Source organism: Salvelinus alpinus, chromosome 32 (assembly GCF_045679555.1).
Source record: "Salvelinus alpinus chromosome 32, SLU_Salpinus.1, whole genome shotgun sequence".
Taxonomy (NCBI): Eukaryota; Metazoa; Chordata; class Actinopteri; order Salmoniformes; family Salmonidae; genus Salvelinus; species Salvelinus alpinus.
Genome location: NC_092117.1, coordinates 25,060,008 through 25,078,505, shown reverse-complemented (window position 1 = coordinate 25,078,505; position 18,498 = coordinate 25,060,008). Strand labels below are relative to the sequence as shown.

At 41.5% G+C, this 18,498-nt stretch overlaps 1 protein-coding gene across 3 annotated transcripts in view; it reads right to left on the bottom strand.

Annotated features, from left to right (window-relative positions):
* Positions 1-1,103: 1,103 nt before the first annotated feature.
* acoxl (acyl-CoA oxidase-like) overlaps positions 1,104-18,498 on the bottom strand; it is a 47,207-nt gene continuing 29,812 nt past the window's right edge. For 2 of the 3 annotated variants that reach the window (XM_071380092.1, XM_071380094.1), the window contains 2 exons: positions 6,800-6,901; positions 1,104-2,545 (listed from right to left, as the gene is read on the bottom strand). In XM_071380092.1, the coding sequence (XP_071236193.1) occupies positions 2,378-2,545; positions 6,800-6,901 (270 nt within the window). In that variant the 3' untranslated portion in view covers positions 1,104-2,377. Of the gene's footprint in view, positions 2,546-5,435; positions 5,508-6,799; positions 6,902-18,498 lie in introns of all 3 variants that reach the window. The other variant, XM_071380093.1, reaches the window with a different exon arrangement.

Below are 18,498 nucleotides of genomic sequence, written 5' to 3'. Positions count from 1 at the left end.
CCTTTCAAAGCATCCTTTCAAGTGTCCAGAAAAACCTTCTCTCCCTCTTCCTCTATTTAGCCTAGAAAAACCTTCTCTCCCTCTTCCTCTATTTAGCCTATCTATCGATCCTGCTCCTGGTCACTGTTAACCTACTCTTGTTTCCATGTTGACATTAACATGAGTATATTACCATAGTATGAATACATCTGCTATCAGTCACTTTTCAGCCTTGTTTACACTGCTACTATTTGCTATTATTTACTATTATTATATATCCTGCAACCTGTCACTTTCTCCCAATCCCCACCTACATGTACATATCTACCTCAACTACTCCAGTATCCCCGCACACTACATTTGGTACGGACACTGACCCTGTATATACTGTAGCTTACAATCTCCTGTTTTATATTTCTTCCTTTCTTATTTATAGTGTTTTTCTAGTTCTACTGTTTTGATATTGAATACTGTATCATTGGGAAGGGCTCACAAGTTAAGCATTTCACTGTACTTGTGCATGTCACAAATAATTCTTGATAAAACTTGAAACTCTCCCTCTCTCTCTCTCTCTGTAGGTGAACAGTTTACAATACTGTAGTGGTACATTAGCCTACCGAATTCAAAGAGGGGCAACTTCACATGTCAAGATCCTATACTGTACCTACCAACATTTCAGTTGTCAGAGAAATTATGAGGGTCTCTTTCTATTAAAATAAACTCCATTAGATGATAATACATTTCAGCCAAATAGTTTTACAGATAATCAACATTGAGAAGAATTGTAATTTTCTAGAATCATTTAGTACACATCATTGAGCCCCTGAAATAGTTGTTGGGTCGGTTCTTCACACTTTCGCCCACACATTCTCAGTTAGAAGAACAGCTATTTCACAAGACAGTGTTAAAAAGCCAACTGCTCCTTCTCACAATCATGCATGTGTTGATCATTTGCACAATGAAACACTAATTATATAACTGGTTCACAACAAATTAAAACACAGCATTGTATGTAATTTTATGAATACGGAGCAGACTACTTTAACTTCTTGTTTTAACTGTTGACTGCAAGTCTTCAACAAACATAAAAAATGAGCGAAACAAGATACACTATACAGCACATGTATTTCTATGAAGTACATTTATTAAGAGCAGTGACAATTGATTTTCAGATATGACAAAGATACAGTACAAAACTGATGAGACTTTGTCATGGAAAAGTTTAAGTTTATATGCAAGCACAAGTAACCTACAGAGCTAACAATGTTTGTTCATCAAGAGTCAACATTACAGGCCTACATGTGATGCAGACAACTGATCAGAAAATTGAAGGATATAAAGTAGCCTACACTTCCCACATGTATTGTGTCACAAACCATTTGCTCACTGTGCTCATATTAATAAAATATATTATAAACATATCTTGTGTATTTTCCATTTTTGTATGTTGTTGAATCAAACAGCTGGCCATCACGGTCTAGCCGGTCTTGATGAGGGAAAGTGTCTGGCAGAGAGATTCACAGTCAAAGTGTGTCTCTATATACGCTGTGGATTTTATTGGTTGGGTGGGTGATTATACATAGCTCACTGGTCCACTTTGTGAAGTTACCACATGCTGTTAGCATTGCAGCCTACTTGTCTATTGAGTCAGTCGGCTCCCATACACCTACGGTCTGGTCTCAGGCTAGGTCTCAGCAAGTAAGGGAAACCAGTATCAAATGTTACATTACATTATTCTTTCTTAATATTAAGGCAAATAGAGTTGTTAAAAATGTAGTTGTGTCATGAATACATTTAATTTCAAAGCTTTGTTTGTACAAACAAAATGAGCACATTTTCAATAAGCAACACTGATTGTGTCAAGCTATTCTGAGCCACATAGGCATCCACTGTATGTAATGGATTGGACCAAGGAAAATACAAAAGCTCCCAAATGCACACATATCAAATAAAACCCAATGATTTGACAGTATAACAAACATGAAGCATTTCAACATTTCTTTGAGAACTGATAAGAGATTTAAATAGAAATTAATCAAAATGAGACTGTCCCGTGTATTATGCCTGCGGCTAATAGCACTAGTCTAGACAACAACTGGGTCTGTAGTCTTCAGACCGTGTCCAGATTAGGCAAAAGATCATGGGCTCTGTTCTAATATCCACACTACGTCACTTAGAATGCATGCATGCCAAATAAGTTGCTTTATTCTAAGTGGTATGCTAACATGGACATTGTAACACAGCCCATGGCTCTTCACTGAGACCAGGATGAGTCAAGCAGTGAGCAAGGCCCGTATCCACAAAGTGTCTCAGAGTAGGAGTGCTGATCTAGGATCAGTTTAGCCCTTTAGATCATGATGAACAATATTGGACAGATCCTAGATCAGCACAGTGGGGCTCATAACTTGGAGGCTCTGATGGGGTGCTCCGGTGCAGAGTAGAAGGCCCACTCAGCTCGGGGGTTGGCCACCCCAGCAATTGGCGCCTGGATGCAGCAGGAGGGAACGTTGAAGTCAGACACCACCTTCAGGGCCTCATCCTTCACCAATCTACACAGCTCCAACAGCTGGAGGACAAACGCAATAGGAGTCAATTACATTTACATAAATCAATGCAATCAATGAATGAGTGTGTGAGAAAATGGTTAGCCATGGATAAGGCTGATATGAATGACCTTGTAAGTAGCTTGTGTCAAAGGTTGAATTGGTGGTTTTTATAATGGTTATCTATTGGAATTCTAGATAATTTAGGGCAAGGTATAGACAAATATTGCAAATTAATCTGATTTGATATGAACTTCAAGTCAAAGTTCAGTGCAATCTTCTACTTTTCACAACAGTCCCCAGCAGGGGGAATGATTCAGCATCTTGAGTAAGCAGCATTGGCCATCATGGTATTGGCGGTACAGACACAAACAATGGTCAACTCTGGGCAGACAGGTGGCAGGTGTTGTATTGCACTGAGGATCTAAGTGTTCCAGTAGCAACAGAACGTCCAGACTGACTCAAGGAGCTAAATAGCAGAGCCCATTGTCTTTAGAGTTCAGACTTACAACAGATTCAACTGCCTATCAACAAAGTGTACTTGCATGATTGGGGGCGTTATGAGAGTTTGTGAAAGATAACAATGGGACATCATAGTGCAGAATGACTTAGTCTTCCTAACTGTAACTGCTAAAACAACTTGTCCGACTTTCTTGGTTTCCACTAGTTACCACAGCCACAAAGTCAAAACTGGCTATATCATAAAAATGTATGAGAGGGAAAAAATTGCCTTAATTTAAGGTTAAGGTTAGGTTTATGGCTATGGTTAGGTAGAACATCTCCTTTTAAGAAGATACATTGTAGAAATAGGCAGGCTTTATGACTTTGTGGCTGTGGTAAGTAGTGACGACCGACTTTCTTGCTTTGATATTCAAAGTCTCTTGTTCTAAGAAAATGCTGGAACCAACACCCAATCTGAGCTATCTCTATTCACTGTGCAACTAAACAGGAAGGTAACTACACAGCAATAGGCAAGCCTAATTATAGCAATAAACATTGAGATTAGCAATTGACTAATTTCAGTTGACCCAGGTCTCTGAGTCACAGGTGCAGGCAGCCTCACTCATTGGCCGACCAGTTTTCCATTGCTGTTATGCGGACAGTCATACTAATCATAATCTCAGGAGGGCCTATGATGTCATTGTTCCCAATCAGTAGGAGGGTAAACGTAAACAGCCTTATGGGACAGGGGTGTGGGAGAAGAATTGCCTGTGGATAATTCAGAAACCCATTAAAACCAATGTGGTGGAAAGGGTGAGTAATGCACGCCAACCCCACAAATCACTGAGACAGTGTGAACAAATAGAACACAATGGTGGGTATATTTCTTAAGACTAGAAACATCTTGTTTTTTCCCCTTATATGCTGTAATTAATTTATTTTACGTTTTTCAGCTCAACACTTAGTAAGCAATTCAGTTTGTGAAGTGAGGCAACAGCAAGCATAATTGTTAAAAAATCCAAAATATTAGCCCATCATAGGCCTGACTAAATGTAGATCCTCAATTCTGCTTTCATGTAGTTAATCTAGTATCATGTCACTGTTCATAGAGGTCTCCAGTTGTGTGGAGAATCTTCATTTCATGAACAGCAATTGTTCCCTCAGATTCACAGCTTGTTCAAGACCCATTGTAATGTCTGCCACCTAGTGGCTCTTAAGCAGAAAAGCACTAGCACATTTGACTCCATTATGTCGACTACGAGGCAACCTACTGTGCATTCAAAAAACGAAGTATTTACCTGTCCATCTGCTATTTGTTACCATACATTTGTGCTATTTTTTTTCACTCCAGGACATGGGGAAGTTTATAGACTGTGAAATACTGCAATACAACTTGGATATAATTTAGTCCTAAAAAGTAACTTACTGATGAAAAAACAGAGACCAGGCCTGTGATAAAGTGTTCAATTTAACCAACTCTTCAGTCTTTTATTTGCGTAACCCCATCTTATCTGTGGTCTATTAGGCACTAAATGATGCTTGGGCATGTTTGACGTGTAATTGCACTCTGCACCTTTCTAAAGAGCCCTCCCCCTATAAAAGGTACTGAAGGGTGTCAACCTGTCTCTCTGTTGAACATCTATCCTTCCTCACTCACTCTCTCTCTCGCTCTCTCTGAAGTCTCATTCCCCCCTTCCCTCCCTACTTGTCAAAGATGAAAGGAGTGCAGCGCCCAGACTAGAGAAAGCAAGAGGAGCGCCAGGTTTAAACAAACAGAGAGAGAAAGAGGAGCCAGAGGAAAGGTCACCATCTCCACATTGATGGGGGGACTGAGGGAGAGTCAGCATTAATAGCTAGTGAGCAGTGGCTATAAGGTTAAGAGTGTGTGTGTGTGTGTGTGTGTGTGTGTGTGTGTGTGTGTGTGTGTGTGTGTGTGTGTGTGTGTGTGTGTGTGTGTGTGTGTGTGTGTGTGTGTGTGTGTGTGTGGTTATTGACGACTAGTTATTTACAGCTACAGCAGTCCCCCCCCCCCTGGCAGAGCCCAGGTTCCCATGCAGTGAACCCCATTACCCCCGCGTGGTTGGAAGGGCTGGACACATGCTGAGAAAACCACATCTATATGTTACAACTGTTCTCTTTAGTAAGCCTTAAGAAAGACCACGTGGAGCCACCATGCTAATAAACGATCTATCTCACAGTCAATTGTTTCACAACAACAACAGACATCCTTGTTATGAAGTAGAGGAAGAGAGAGCTACATTAGAGAACACCTTTTACAACTCCCTCATAAAGGGTCTCTGACTCAAGCAGACTGTTACTACACAGTATCAAAAACTAAATACAGGGACCATCAGGAACAGTTCCAATATTGAGCGGACAAGAACAGCAACAGCAAGCAGCAGTGTGTGGGTGTGTGGGCACATATAAATTGTAGGTGCGTGCATAGAGATCAATCTGATGATCATCACCCACCTCGCCTAGTGTACAGGAGGAGCCGGTTTCTGTCCAGGCTCACACAGTACAGTCAGGTAGGCAGGGTTTTGACTAGATGGGATACAGCTTTTGTCAGATTTGACATTTCGTCGAAGGTTAGGAGAACTTACGCAGCAGGTTAGGAGAACTTACGCAGCAGGTTAGGAAAATTAAAGTAGCAGGTTAGGAGAATAAGGTTAAGGTTAGGAAAAGGGTTTCAGTTAGGTAAAATGCAAAACAATTATACTTTTGACATCAAAAGCTGTATCCCTTCTAGCCAGGACCGGTGGGCATGGGCATTTGCATAGCCTGTTTAATACTGCTGCCTGTGTGGTGATAAGCAAAGACAGTCACTCTTATCTGTTCTGTTTTTCAGTGACTCTCACTCCACCTTCAGAGGAACTCACCTATGAGAGATGAGGATATGAGGCTTAGATATGCAGGAAATGGAAGGTACAGCAGATTGGCTCGTTACATAATAACACAAGTTAAATATAGATACCTGACATAAGGAGTGTGGGAACCAAGCCTGTGTAAATGTCTGAACACAGCCTACCACTTCAATTCTGAGATATATATAATTCTCTCTACTAACAGATGTAGGATCTTCATTTGATGACCCTGTTGCAGGAGAACCTTCCTTGTAGTGTATTGAGGTTTAAAAAGGCTTCTAAAATGTGTTATATCAACTTGATTTTCCCTTATGAAAATCAACCTCTACAAAAAGGTCCATTCATTTTAATCCACATAATAATTCACATTTTCTGTGGATGCAAACTATTAAGGTCCTACATCTGTACACTTTTCTTACTAACTTTGTTCAGGTTCTACAAGTGATATTTTCATCTGTTCCAATGATCTAGTCCAGCACCATGCTAAATAACTGTCTCCTCAGATATGACTGTTCCCAGTGGCCGCTCTGACAGTAATGAGGGGTATTGACACAGCGAGCAGCAGCCATTTTGTTCCTCTGGAGGTGTAAACTCATAGCCTGAGCACCTGCTGGTTAGATGCTAGCACAGTGGTGTCGACTCCCCCTACTTATCGGCTCCGACGTGCTCTGCAGGGTGGGATAGCCCTCGTCATAAACACTGCTGTTTGATCACAGCTAGCTGTGAACAACTGGAATAACAGTGGTAATACAAGGGGCTATGGAAGTGGGGTTCTTGTTTTTGACCAATGCTAATTATCCATCTGAAGTTAGCATTTTTCACAGTTGTTCCCTGACGGTACAACAGCAAGACTTCGGGGAAATTCAAGAACTGACTAATCACTGTTTATCCCTCCACGTGGGTACACACACATAGAAGGAAGACATACAAGAACATATGCATGCAGTCTATTCTATATGGCAGATATCTTACCTGGGTGCGTATTTGTCGGCTGGTGGCGGGGGTCAGGTAGTGATGCTCTAGATACCAGGCTCTCTCCTGGTACACCAGACTGGTGCCATGGAGGAGACAGAACTAAGGAGAAGCATAGAAAGACAATCAAGCAATGGTAAAAATATGTCATAGCGAAATGTCACGTTCTACCTGCTAGCACAACGAAAAGCCTGTGGATGAGAACATCATCTATAGTAACACACAAGTTGTGCACATCAGTTGTTCGAATGAAGACAAAAGGGATATTTGATTTAACAATAGAGTTTCAATTGCGAAATGCAACTAGGTAATACGACTATCGCATTATATCAGTTAAACACAGAGGCCCCCAGCTTAATGCACCACACACACACACACACACACACACACACACACACACACACACACACACACACACACACACACACACACACACACACACACACACACACACACACACACACACACACACACACACACACACACACACACACACACACACTTGTTTCTGACTACGCATCCGGTTATTGTTTTAGAATAACATGTTTGTTCCTGTCAGGTCAGAGCTGGTACTGTGTATTCTGAGGACCATGAAGGAAATGGAAAAACAGAAACGGGTGGTCTAATATCTTGTCTCTTCAGAGGTGATGGTGATGACAGCAAACCGCCACAGAAGATCAAAAGAGAGGAGTGGAAAATAGACAGAGAAAGAGAGAGAGAGAGACAGGAGAGAGAAAGAAAGAGAGAGAGAAAGAAAGAAAGAGAGAGATAGCAGCCCCTCAACTCTACACTGTGGACACAGCTCTCCACTGAGAACCAAACAAGACCATTGACCTCTAAATAAAGAACACAGTTCAGGAGGTTTATCACGTTTCGTCAGCTTTGCTCATTTCCTTGGTTCACACGGTCCGGCTAGTGAAGGGATGCCCACTGAGTGAGAGTAGTCGAAACCCAACATGACCACACAGTCCATCATCTCGGAAACCCAGAACTAAAATCTTGCCTAATTGCGTCTGATGCTCGATTAAGTTCTGGGGGAGATGTTAAGAGAAAAATACTAACTGGAACTGTAAAATCCCCCCCCCCCCCCCCCCCCCATACGGAAACTCTCTGCAAGTTTCAGGCAAGGCTATGACCCAAATGTCCCCTCTCCTTCCAAAATGCTACAGATGCGAGCACCTGCAGGGCTGGATTAAGAAATCATGGATTTTTTTTTATAGCCCCCTAACCTAATTGAGTTTCCCATTAAGGCTTGATATGAACAGCTGATTTTCCAATGTCATGTCACAGTGCCACTGCCATCATTAAAAGTCAAGCATATCTCTCCACACAGAAGCTGTCACCCAGAGCATACTCAGCATGTGATATGTATGAGAAATACAATGCATTTGATATCACTAGCAATGTCAACATCCGTACATCAGATGTGTGACACTGCACTTCCAATACTTGAGTGAGATGTATATACAATACCTTCGGAAAGTATTCAGAGCCTATGACTTTTTCCACATTTTGTTACGTTACAGCCTTATTCTAAAATGTATTCAATCTTTTTCCCCCCACATCAATCTATACACAATACCCCATAACTGAAATAGTATTCAGACCCTTTACTCAGTACTTTGTTGAAGCAGCAATTACAGCATCGAGTCTTCTTGGGTATAACGCTACAAGCTTGGCACACCTGTATTTGGGGAGTTTCTCCCATTCTTCTCTGCAGATCCTCTCAAGCTCTGTTAGGTTGAATGGGGAACGTTGCTGCACAGCTATTTTCAGGTCTCCCCAGAGATGTTAGATCGGGTTCAAGTCTGGGCTCTGGCTGGGTCACTCAAGGACATTCAGAGACTTGTCCCGAAGCCACTTCTGTGTTGTCTTGGCTGTGTGTTTAGGGTCGTTGTCCTGTTGGAAGGTGAACCTTTGCCCCAGTCTGAGGTCGTGAGCGCTCTGGAGCAGGTTTTCATCAAGGATGTCTCTGTACTTTGCTCCGTTCATGTTTGCCTCGATCCTGACTAGTCTCCCAGGCCCTGCCTCTGAATAACATCCACACAACATGATGCTGCCACCACCATGCTTCACCGTAGGGATGGTGCCAGGTTTCATCCAGACGTGACGCTTGGAATTTAGGCCAAAGAGTTCAGGCTTGGTTTCATCAGACCAGAGAATCTTGTTTCTCATGGTCTGAGAGCCTTTAGGTGCCTTTTGGCAAATGCCAAGTGGGCTGTCATGTGCCTTTTACTGAGGAGTAGCTTCTGTCTGGCCACTCTACCATAAAGGTCTGCTTGGTGGAGTGCTGCAGAGATGGTTGTCCTTCTGGAAGGTTCTCCCATCTCCACAGAGGAACCCTGGAGCTCTGTCAGAGTGACCATCGGATTCTTGGTCACCTCCCTGACCAAGGCCCTTCTCCCCGATTGCTCAGTTTGGCCGGTTGGCCAGCTCTAGGATGGAGTCTTTGTGGTTCCAAACTTCTTCCATTTAAGAATGATGGAAGCCACTGTGTTCTTGGGGACCTTCAATGCTGCAGACGTATTTTGGTACCCCTCCCCAGATCTGTGCCGCGACACAATCCTGTCTCGGAACTCTACAGACAATTCTTTCAACTTCATGGCTTGGTTTTTGCTCTGACATGCACTGTCAACTGTGGGACCTTACATAGACAGGTGTGTGCCTTTCCAAATCATGTCCAATCAATTGAATTTACCACAGGTGGACTCCAATCAAGTTGTAGAAACATGACGAGGATGCACCTGAGGTCAAGGGTCTGAATACTTATGTAAATAAGGTATTTCTGTTTTTTATTTGGACTAAATTAGCAAAAATGTCTAAAAAACTGTTTTTGCTTTGCCATTATGCGGTATTGTGTGTAGAGGATTTCTTTTTATTTAATCAATTTTTGAACAAGGCTGTAATGTAACAAAATGTGGAAAAAGTCAAGGGGTCTGAATACTTTCCGAAGGCACTGTAACTGGTGAACTGTGACAGGTGCATTGTGAAAACCTAACTGTGCATTGCTGTAGTTTAATGGTCTGCACAATGGACAAGCAGTCACAGTATCTGCAATGAGCAATGGTTTTTTCCTCTATGGTTTTGGTGGGGAACAGTAATACTAATTTAGTAGGATGAAACTCAAGGACCCCAGTAAAAGCTCTTTTGTATGAGAACAGCTGTGTCACTGTTGCTGCTTCTGTACTGTCCAACAAGCTGTATTGATTGATTTGTTTGTTGCATAAGATGTAGTGTTTCATTGATGCACAAGAGTCACATGGAGAGAAGCTTCAGGGACACTTGAGGCTCTCTGTGCTTATACAACAGACAAAGGCTGTATCAGGGAGAGTTTGAACTGCCCTACAGCCTAGAGTAATTCCTTTGAAAATAAATATTGACGAGAGTTGATTCAATGTGTAATTGTACAAGTTAAGTAATATGGGGGAAAACATCCTAGCAACAACATTTTAGGGGAGCATCAACAACATTGTGGAAACACCTAAGGCTTCGTTGGATAGACATCAAGAAGGTGTCCACTAGATAATTACTCTGATAAACAGTTGGTGTGTTGTTCACTCACAGTTTCTGTTGACCAAAACTTAAATTAAGAATCACCATTGAACTTCCTTCTTATTCCCATTGTAAAGTATACTGAGTCCTCAAAAAAGGTGATTTCCAACTATGTGTCATCACATTAAACATAACTCTGATTTTTTTAATATCACATGTCCTTGTATTCAGATGTTGGGTTCAAATCACTGGCTTCACTTTACAATGTAATGAATAAACTATTGATAAGTAGAGTACATATTAAATTAGCATTCCAGTATATAAAAACAAACCTTTTTAAGCATTGAAACGTATTTATAACTATTTATACTGGATTATTCATGGGAGTTATTGAATTCTAATCTTCACCAAGAAATGTGTGTAACATTGCACGTCCTCAGATAAATGGTGTTTGTTCAGTACATATACACATAAATCTAAGAGCTGGCATAAAACATAACTGGGCGAAGATGAGGCAATCAGTAGACATCAAACTCAATCTATCAAATTAAATAAATACTATTGATATGATATCTGTTTAGAGTGGTTGCAATTCATAACAATTTTGTAACCATGCGTGTGGAACAGAGTAATAGAATCATATGATGTAGCATCATTCGGAATCTGGGTCTGACTTTTGTCTCCAGGCGCTAGGTCAGACAATTGGTCAGACATTGGTGCTCCCTACGGCCACTTACATGCTTCTACTTAAAATGTTAAAAGAAAACATTTTTATTTCTAAAAACAAAAAGTCAGACACAGATTCCAAATGATGCTACATCATATGATTCCATTTGGTTCAATACACGAAGCAATGGTTTCAAAATAGATTCCTACCATCTCCATAATGAATAGGCCGACCAAAAAAATCGTAGTCATTTCGAGATTCCAATAGATAACTCAGACATTTTTTTATTTTCTCATGTGACAAAAGTGACAGTAAAACATTGTGAACCAGACTCTTTAACATTAACACAGAAATCGTAATTTTTCCAAATGATCAGTGACGAAAAATCTGCGTATAGGAACTAAGTTCCCCGTTAGTTGTCGCATCCCACAGTCTGTTGACAGATGCTACTACGATTTATGTTACATCACTCCACAAGGAACTACACGGTCCATAAACTATGGTTCGTAACCAGAAATGTTTCATTATTGGCAACTTTCTTACTTGAGTGAACTGAATGCTAATTTCCTGGTGTGTGTTTGATTTATTGTGGTAAATGAGGACGAGAGATGTTTGTGGCAGCTCTCGTCAAATATGAGGTCTGGCCCATTATGACATTGTGTTGACATTGCTGTGTGAATGGCACACGGAAGTGTCGGGCCTCTCTCTCTGTTCCCACTCTCTTCCTATTATGCAAAACTGGTAACCTGGCAAAAAGGGCTGGACAGAAACTTATCGCCAGGTTATTAAGTTTCTTATCGAGAACAGTCCTCCCAAAATGCTCTTTAAAGGCAGGTCTACATGGTAAGTATTAGAGCATCGTGGGGCCATCAGAGATTATTTGACATCAGATTGGATGTCTGACCTTGTAAGCAACATTGCTTGGAGCAATCTGAAACTGACTAAAACCACAACACAGCACTGACTATAAGAACGGCATAGGAAGGCTACATTTGAGCCATATTCAAATCAGATAGGACCGCCAATATACACTACATGACCAAAAGTACGTGGACCTGCTCGTCGAACATCTCATTTCAAAATCATGGGAATTAATATGGAGTTGATCCCCCCCCCCCCACCCTTGCTGCTATAACAGCCTCCACTCTTCTGGGAAGATTTTCCACTAGATGTTGGAACATTGCTGTGGGGACTTGCTTCCATTCAGCCCCAAAAGCATTAGTGAGGTCGGGCACTGATGTTGGGTGATTAGGCCTGGCTCGCAGATGGCGTTCCAATTCATCCCAAAGGTGTTTGATGGGGTTGAGGTCAGGGCTCTGTGCAGGCCAGTGAAGTTCTTACACACCGATCTCGACAATCCATGGACCTCTGTATGGACCTCGCTTTATACACGGGGGAATTGTCATGCTGAAACAAGAAAGGGCCTTCCCTAAACTGTTGCCACAAAGTTGAAAGCAAATAATTGTCTAGATTGTCATTGTATGCTGTAGCATTAAGATTTCTCTTCACTGGAACTAAAGGGCCTAGCCCAAACCATGAAAAACAGCCCCAGACCATTATTCCTCCTCCACCAAACTTTACAGTTGGCACCAGCATTCGGGCAGGTAGTGTTCTCCTGGCATCCGCCAAACCCAGATTCGTCTGTCAGACTGCCAGATGGTGAAGCGTGATTCATTACTCCAGAGAACGCGTTTCCACTGCTCCAGAGTCCAATGGCGGCGAGCTTTATACCACTCCAGCCGACGCTTGGCATTGTGCGTGGTGACCTTAGGCTTGTGTACGGTTGCTCTGCCATGGAAACCCATTTCATGAAGCTCCCGACAAACAGTTATTGTGCTCATGTTGCTTCCAGAGGCAGTTTGGAACTCGGTAGTGAGTGTTGCAACCATGGATAGATGATTTTTACACGCGATGCGTTTCAGCACTCGGCGGTCCAGTTCTGTGAGTTTGTGTGGTCTACCAATTCGCGGCTGAGCCGTTGTTGCTCCTAGACGTTTCCACTTCACGATAACAGCACATACAGTCGACCAGGGCAGCTCTAGCAGAAATTTGACGAACTGACTTGTTGGAAAGGTGGCATCCTATGACGGTGTCACTTTGAAAGTCCCTGAGCTCTTCAGTAAGGTCATTCTATTGACAATGTTTGTCTATGGAGATTGCATGGCTGTGCGCTCGATGTATGTATCATGTAAGGTGCTAACCATGTAGTTTAACATAGGGTATGTACTTACTATGGGACCTACATTATGACCTCCAAGTTTCTATGAGGTCAGATTACAGTCAGGCTTTCTGGACACAGCCTTGCTACATCATATTGGTTTACAATATTAGCCTCAGTCCCAGTCATGCTCTAATGTGTAAAAGGACCCTGATGACATGCCGTGTGTATCCCAACATTACGGCCATATCTGTCTGACCCAAAATAAAAGGGTTGAGTGATATGAACAGCACAAACCATGTTATTGTGGTAATCACACGATTGGTCGAGCAGATGCGACCGTTGGCGTTTGCAAGCAGTAAACTGTTAGGCCTGTTAGAAGCACAACGATTTAATTCCACTGAGAGTCAATGGAGGAACTTTTTAGTCTACTCACACAGTTCGAACACTGCTCAGATTTGATCCCTATTATGCTAACAGGGTCATCATCAATCCACCACAGCTCTGGTTTCTGTATGTGCTTTAATGTTTTTGCTTACTGCATGCAAGGTGTATGAATATCACCGTAAAAAACTATTTTGCTTTTTGAATTACTGGTGTTTTCCAAGTAGTCTTGTTGTCAATGCTGAGATGCTTAAGGGCAATTCCATGGTAACAGAATTTCACTTCAGTTTAACAAGCCATAAAACTCTGCACAGTAAATAATTTACACAGTAAATCAATTTAAAACATTTACTGGAAAAACTGTGCAGATGAAAAGTTTGTAAAGATTTCAGTGGAAATTGTTAAAAGTAGTCATAGTCATTGTGCATAGAGTTCTATGGTTTGTTAAACTTTGAAATCAATGGTTTTTGTTTGGTATAGATTTTAAAATGAAAAATCTGAGCCTATGTAATTGCCCTTAAGCAGTGTTGGAATGTGAACATTTCCAACGCTTGGCTCATTGAACAGACCGCAGGTATGACATCCGTCAGCTTCTGCTTCAATAGCTAATGCCGCGTTCAAGACAACTCGGAACTTGGAAACTCAGAAATGTCAGACTTGGAAACTCATTGTAGAAAGATGAGCTCAGAGTTTCCCTCTTGGAAATGATCAGATTCAACCAACAGGAAGCTATATGGAGAGAAAAAAATCTACACATATTTCAACTCGGAGGTTCCGAGTTGTCTTGAAAGCACCATAAGCACCAGCTGTATACAGACGTCATCCACCATGCCCAACCTGTCTGTTCTACACAATGTTCTAACACTGAAACCAAACGTGTGTTGATCTGAGTAGTTCACATGCAACCAGAGGCATCACACAAAAACAAAAACTTACCATCTTGAAAACGTATGATATTTTAAGAGCAGTAGAGGGTGTTTTCCATCCTAAAATGAAGTATGACCTTAATGCAGCCCATAACATACATTTAGAGATACAGAGGTACAGGGGAGAGACCTTGATAGTACCCACAGAAAGGGGCTTATCTGCCTATGCAGGACTCAAGGCAGCCCGGCTAAGGCAAAGCAGCAAAGTAATCGACCACATACAGGATGGGTAGATAGCTGTGTAGGTTGTATACTAGGAGCAGCTGACACTATGCTTGATGCAGATATACAGTGCCTTCAAAAAGTATTCACACCCCTTGACTTTTTCCACATTTTGTTGTGTTACAGCCTGAATTTAAAATGGATGACATTTACATTTTGTGTCACACACAATACCCCATAATGTTAAAGTGGAATTATGTTTTTAGAAATATTTACAAATGAATTACAAATGCAAAGCTGAAATGTCTTGAGTCAGTAAGTATTCAATCCCTTTGTTATGACAAGCCTAAATAAGTTCAGGAGTGAAAATGTGCATAATAAGTTGCATGAACTCACTCTGTGTGCAATAATAGTGTTTACATGATTTTTGAATGACTACCTCATCTCTGTAACCCACACATACAACTATCTGCAACGTGAGACAAAAAATGATATTAAGTCTATTTTAAATTCAGGCTGTAACAAAACAAATGTGGAATAAGTCAAGGGGTATGAATAATTTCTGAAGGCAGTGAAAGGGAATCGCAGCTGAACCCACACACGTGGCAGAGGGACAGCTGACTCACACTGCATGATGGTCAGAGCTTCCCTATATTACATTTAGCAGCGATAGCCCACTAAACTGTTTCCACCACTGCAAAAAAATATGAGGTAATGTTTTTTATATACAGTACCAGTCCAAAGTTTGGACACACCAAAACCAAGGGTTTTGCTTTATTTTTTACTATTTTCTACATTGTAGAATAATAGTGAAGACATCAAAACTATGAAATAACAAATATGGAATCATGTCGTAACCAAAAAAGTGTTCAACAAATCCAAAAATATTTTATATTTGAGATTCTTCAAAGCAGCCAACCTTTGCCTTGATGACAGCTTTGCACACTCTTGGCATTTTCTCAACCAGCTTCATGAGATAGTAAACTGGAATGCATTTCAATTAACAGGTGTGCCTTGTTAAGTTCATTTGTGGAATTTCTTTACTTCTTAATGCGTTTGAGCCAATCAGTTGTGTTGTGACAAGGTAGGGGTGGTATACAGAAGACAGCCCTATTTGGTAAAAGACCAAGTCCATATTATGGCAAGAACAGCTCAAATAAGCAAAGAGAAACGACAGTCCATCATTACTTTGAGACATGAAGGTCAGTCAATCCGGAAAATGTCAAGAACTTTGAAAGTTTCTTCAAGTGTAGTCGCAAAAACCATCAAGCGCTATGATGAAACTGGCTCTCATGAGGACCGCCACAGGAAAGGAAGATCCAGAGTTACAATTGAAGTCGGAAATTTACATACACCTTAGCCAAATACATTTAAAAAATCTGTTTTTCACAATTCCTGACATTTATTCCAAGTAACAATTCCCTGTCTTAGGTCAGTTAGGATCACCACTTTATTTTAAGAATGTGAAATGTCAGAATAATAGTAGAAAGTTCTCAGTGGGTCAGAAGTTTACATACATTCAATTAGTATTTGGTAGCATTGCCTTTAAATTGTTTAACTTGGGTCAAACGTTTCGGGTAGCCTTCCACAAGCTTCCCACAATAAGTCGGGTGAATTTTGGCCCATTCCTCCTGACAGAGCTGGTGTAACTGAGTCAGGTTTGTAGGCCTCCTTGCTCGCACACGCTTTTTCAGTTCTGCCCACACATTTTCTATAGGATTGAGGTCAGGGCTTTGTGATGGCCACTCCAATACCTTGACTTTGTTGTCCTTAAGCCATTTTGCCACAACTTTGGAAGTATGCCTGGGGTCATTGTCCATTTGGAAGACCCATTTGCGACCAAGCTTTAACTTCCTGACTGATGTCTTGAGATGTTGCTTCAATATATCCATATAATTTTCCTTCGTCATGATGCCATCTATTTTGTGAAGTGCACCAGTCCCTCCTGCAGCAAAGCACTCCCACAACATGATGCTCCCATGCCCGTGCTTCACAGTTGGGATGGTGTTCTTCGGCTTGCAAGCCTACTATTTTTTCCTCCAAACATAACGATGGTCATTATGGCCAAACAGTTCTATTTTGTTTCATCAGACCAGAGGACATTTCTCCAAAAAGTACGATCTTTGTCCCCATGTGCAGTTGCAAACCATAGTCTGGCTTTTTTATGGCGGTTTTGGAGCAGTGGCTTCTTCCTTGCTGAGCGGCCTTTCAGGTTATGTCGATATAGGACTCGTTTTACTGTGGATATAGATACTTTTGTAAATGGTTCCTCCAGCATCTTCACAAGGTCCTTTGCTGTTGTTCTGGGATTGATTTGCACTTTTCGCACCAAAGTACATTCATCTCTAGGAGACAGAACGTGTCACCTTCCTGAGCGGTATGACAGCTGCATGGTCCCATGGTGTTTATACTTGCTTACTATTGTTTGTACAGATGAACGTGGTACCTTCAGGCGTTTGGAAATTGCTCCCAATGATGAACCAGACTTGTGGCGGTCTACAATTTTTTATCTGAGGTCTTGGCTGATTTCTTTTGATTTTCCAGGACACAGCTTTCCAGGACACAGTTTTGACAGGACACAGCTACTCATTCAAGGGTTTTGCTTTATTCTTTACTAATTTTCTACATTGTACATCAAAAGACATCAAAACTATCAAATTTGTCACGAATATCACCGATCCCTTTTTCCTTTTCGTTTGTTTTTGTCTAATTTGTTTCACCTGTTCCTTGTTGGGTTTTTGGGGTGGGTACTATTAAAGTTCGTTTAGCCCGCTTGTGTTTGGCTTGTTGTTATTGTACGTAGGAGGTGTATTGTTGATTTTGCGTTTTTGCTGTCCGGTTTATGTAACAGTGGTCTTTGGGTTGTGTTTGCGCCTGTGTTTTGGCTTCACCCATTTTTGTACCTGTTCCTGTTTACTGTGGACATTAAAGCGTTTTTTCCCGTGAAACTTCTGCTCTCCACCTGCGCCTGACTCCACACCCATCATTCTCCTGACGTTACAAAATTACACACATGGAATCATGTAGTAACCAAAAAAAAGTGTTAAACAAATCCAAATATATTTCACAAGTAGCCACCCTTTGTCTTGACAGCTTTGTACACTCTTGGCATTCTATCAACTAGCTTCATGAGGTAGTCACCTGGAATGCATTTCAATTAACAGGTGTGCCTTGTTAAAAGTACATTTGTGGAATTTCTTTCCTTCTTAATGCGTTTGAGCCAATCAGTTGTGTTGTGACAAGGTAGGGGTGGTATACCGAAGACAGCCCTATTTGGTAAAATACCAAGTCCATATTATGGCAAGAACAGCTCAAATAAGCAAAAAGAAATGACAGTCTATCATTACTTTAAGACGTGAAGGTCAGTCAATCCAGAACATTTCAAGATCTTTGAAAGTTTCTTCAACGGCAGTTGCAAAAACCATCAAGCGCTATGATGAAACTGGCTCTCATGAGGACCGCCACAGGAAAGGAAGACCCAGAGTTACCTCTGCTGCAGAGGGTACGTTCATTAGAGTTACCAGCCTCAGAAATTGCAGCCCAAATAAATGCTTCACACAGTTCAAGTAACAGACACATCTCAACATCAACAGTTCAGAGGAGACTGTGTGAATCAGGCCTTCATGGTCGAATTGCTGCAAAGAAACCACTACTAAAGGACACCAATAATAAGAAGAGACTTGCTTGGGGCAAGAAATACGAGCAATGGTCATTAGACCGGTGGAAATCTGTCCTTTGGTCTGATGAGTTCAAATTTGAGATTTTTGGTTCCAACCGCCGTGTCTTTGTGAGACGCAGAGTAGGTGAACTGATGCTCTCTGCATGTGTAGTTCCCACTGTGAAGCATGGAGGAGGTGGTGTGATGGTGAGGGGATGCTTTGCTGGTGACACTGTCGGGGATTTATTTAGA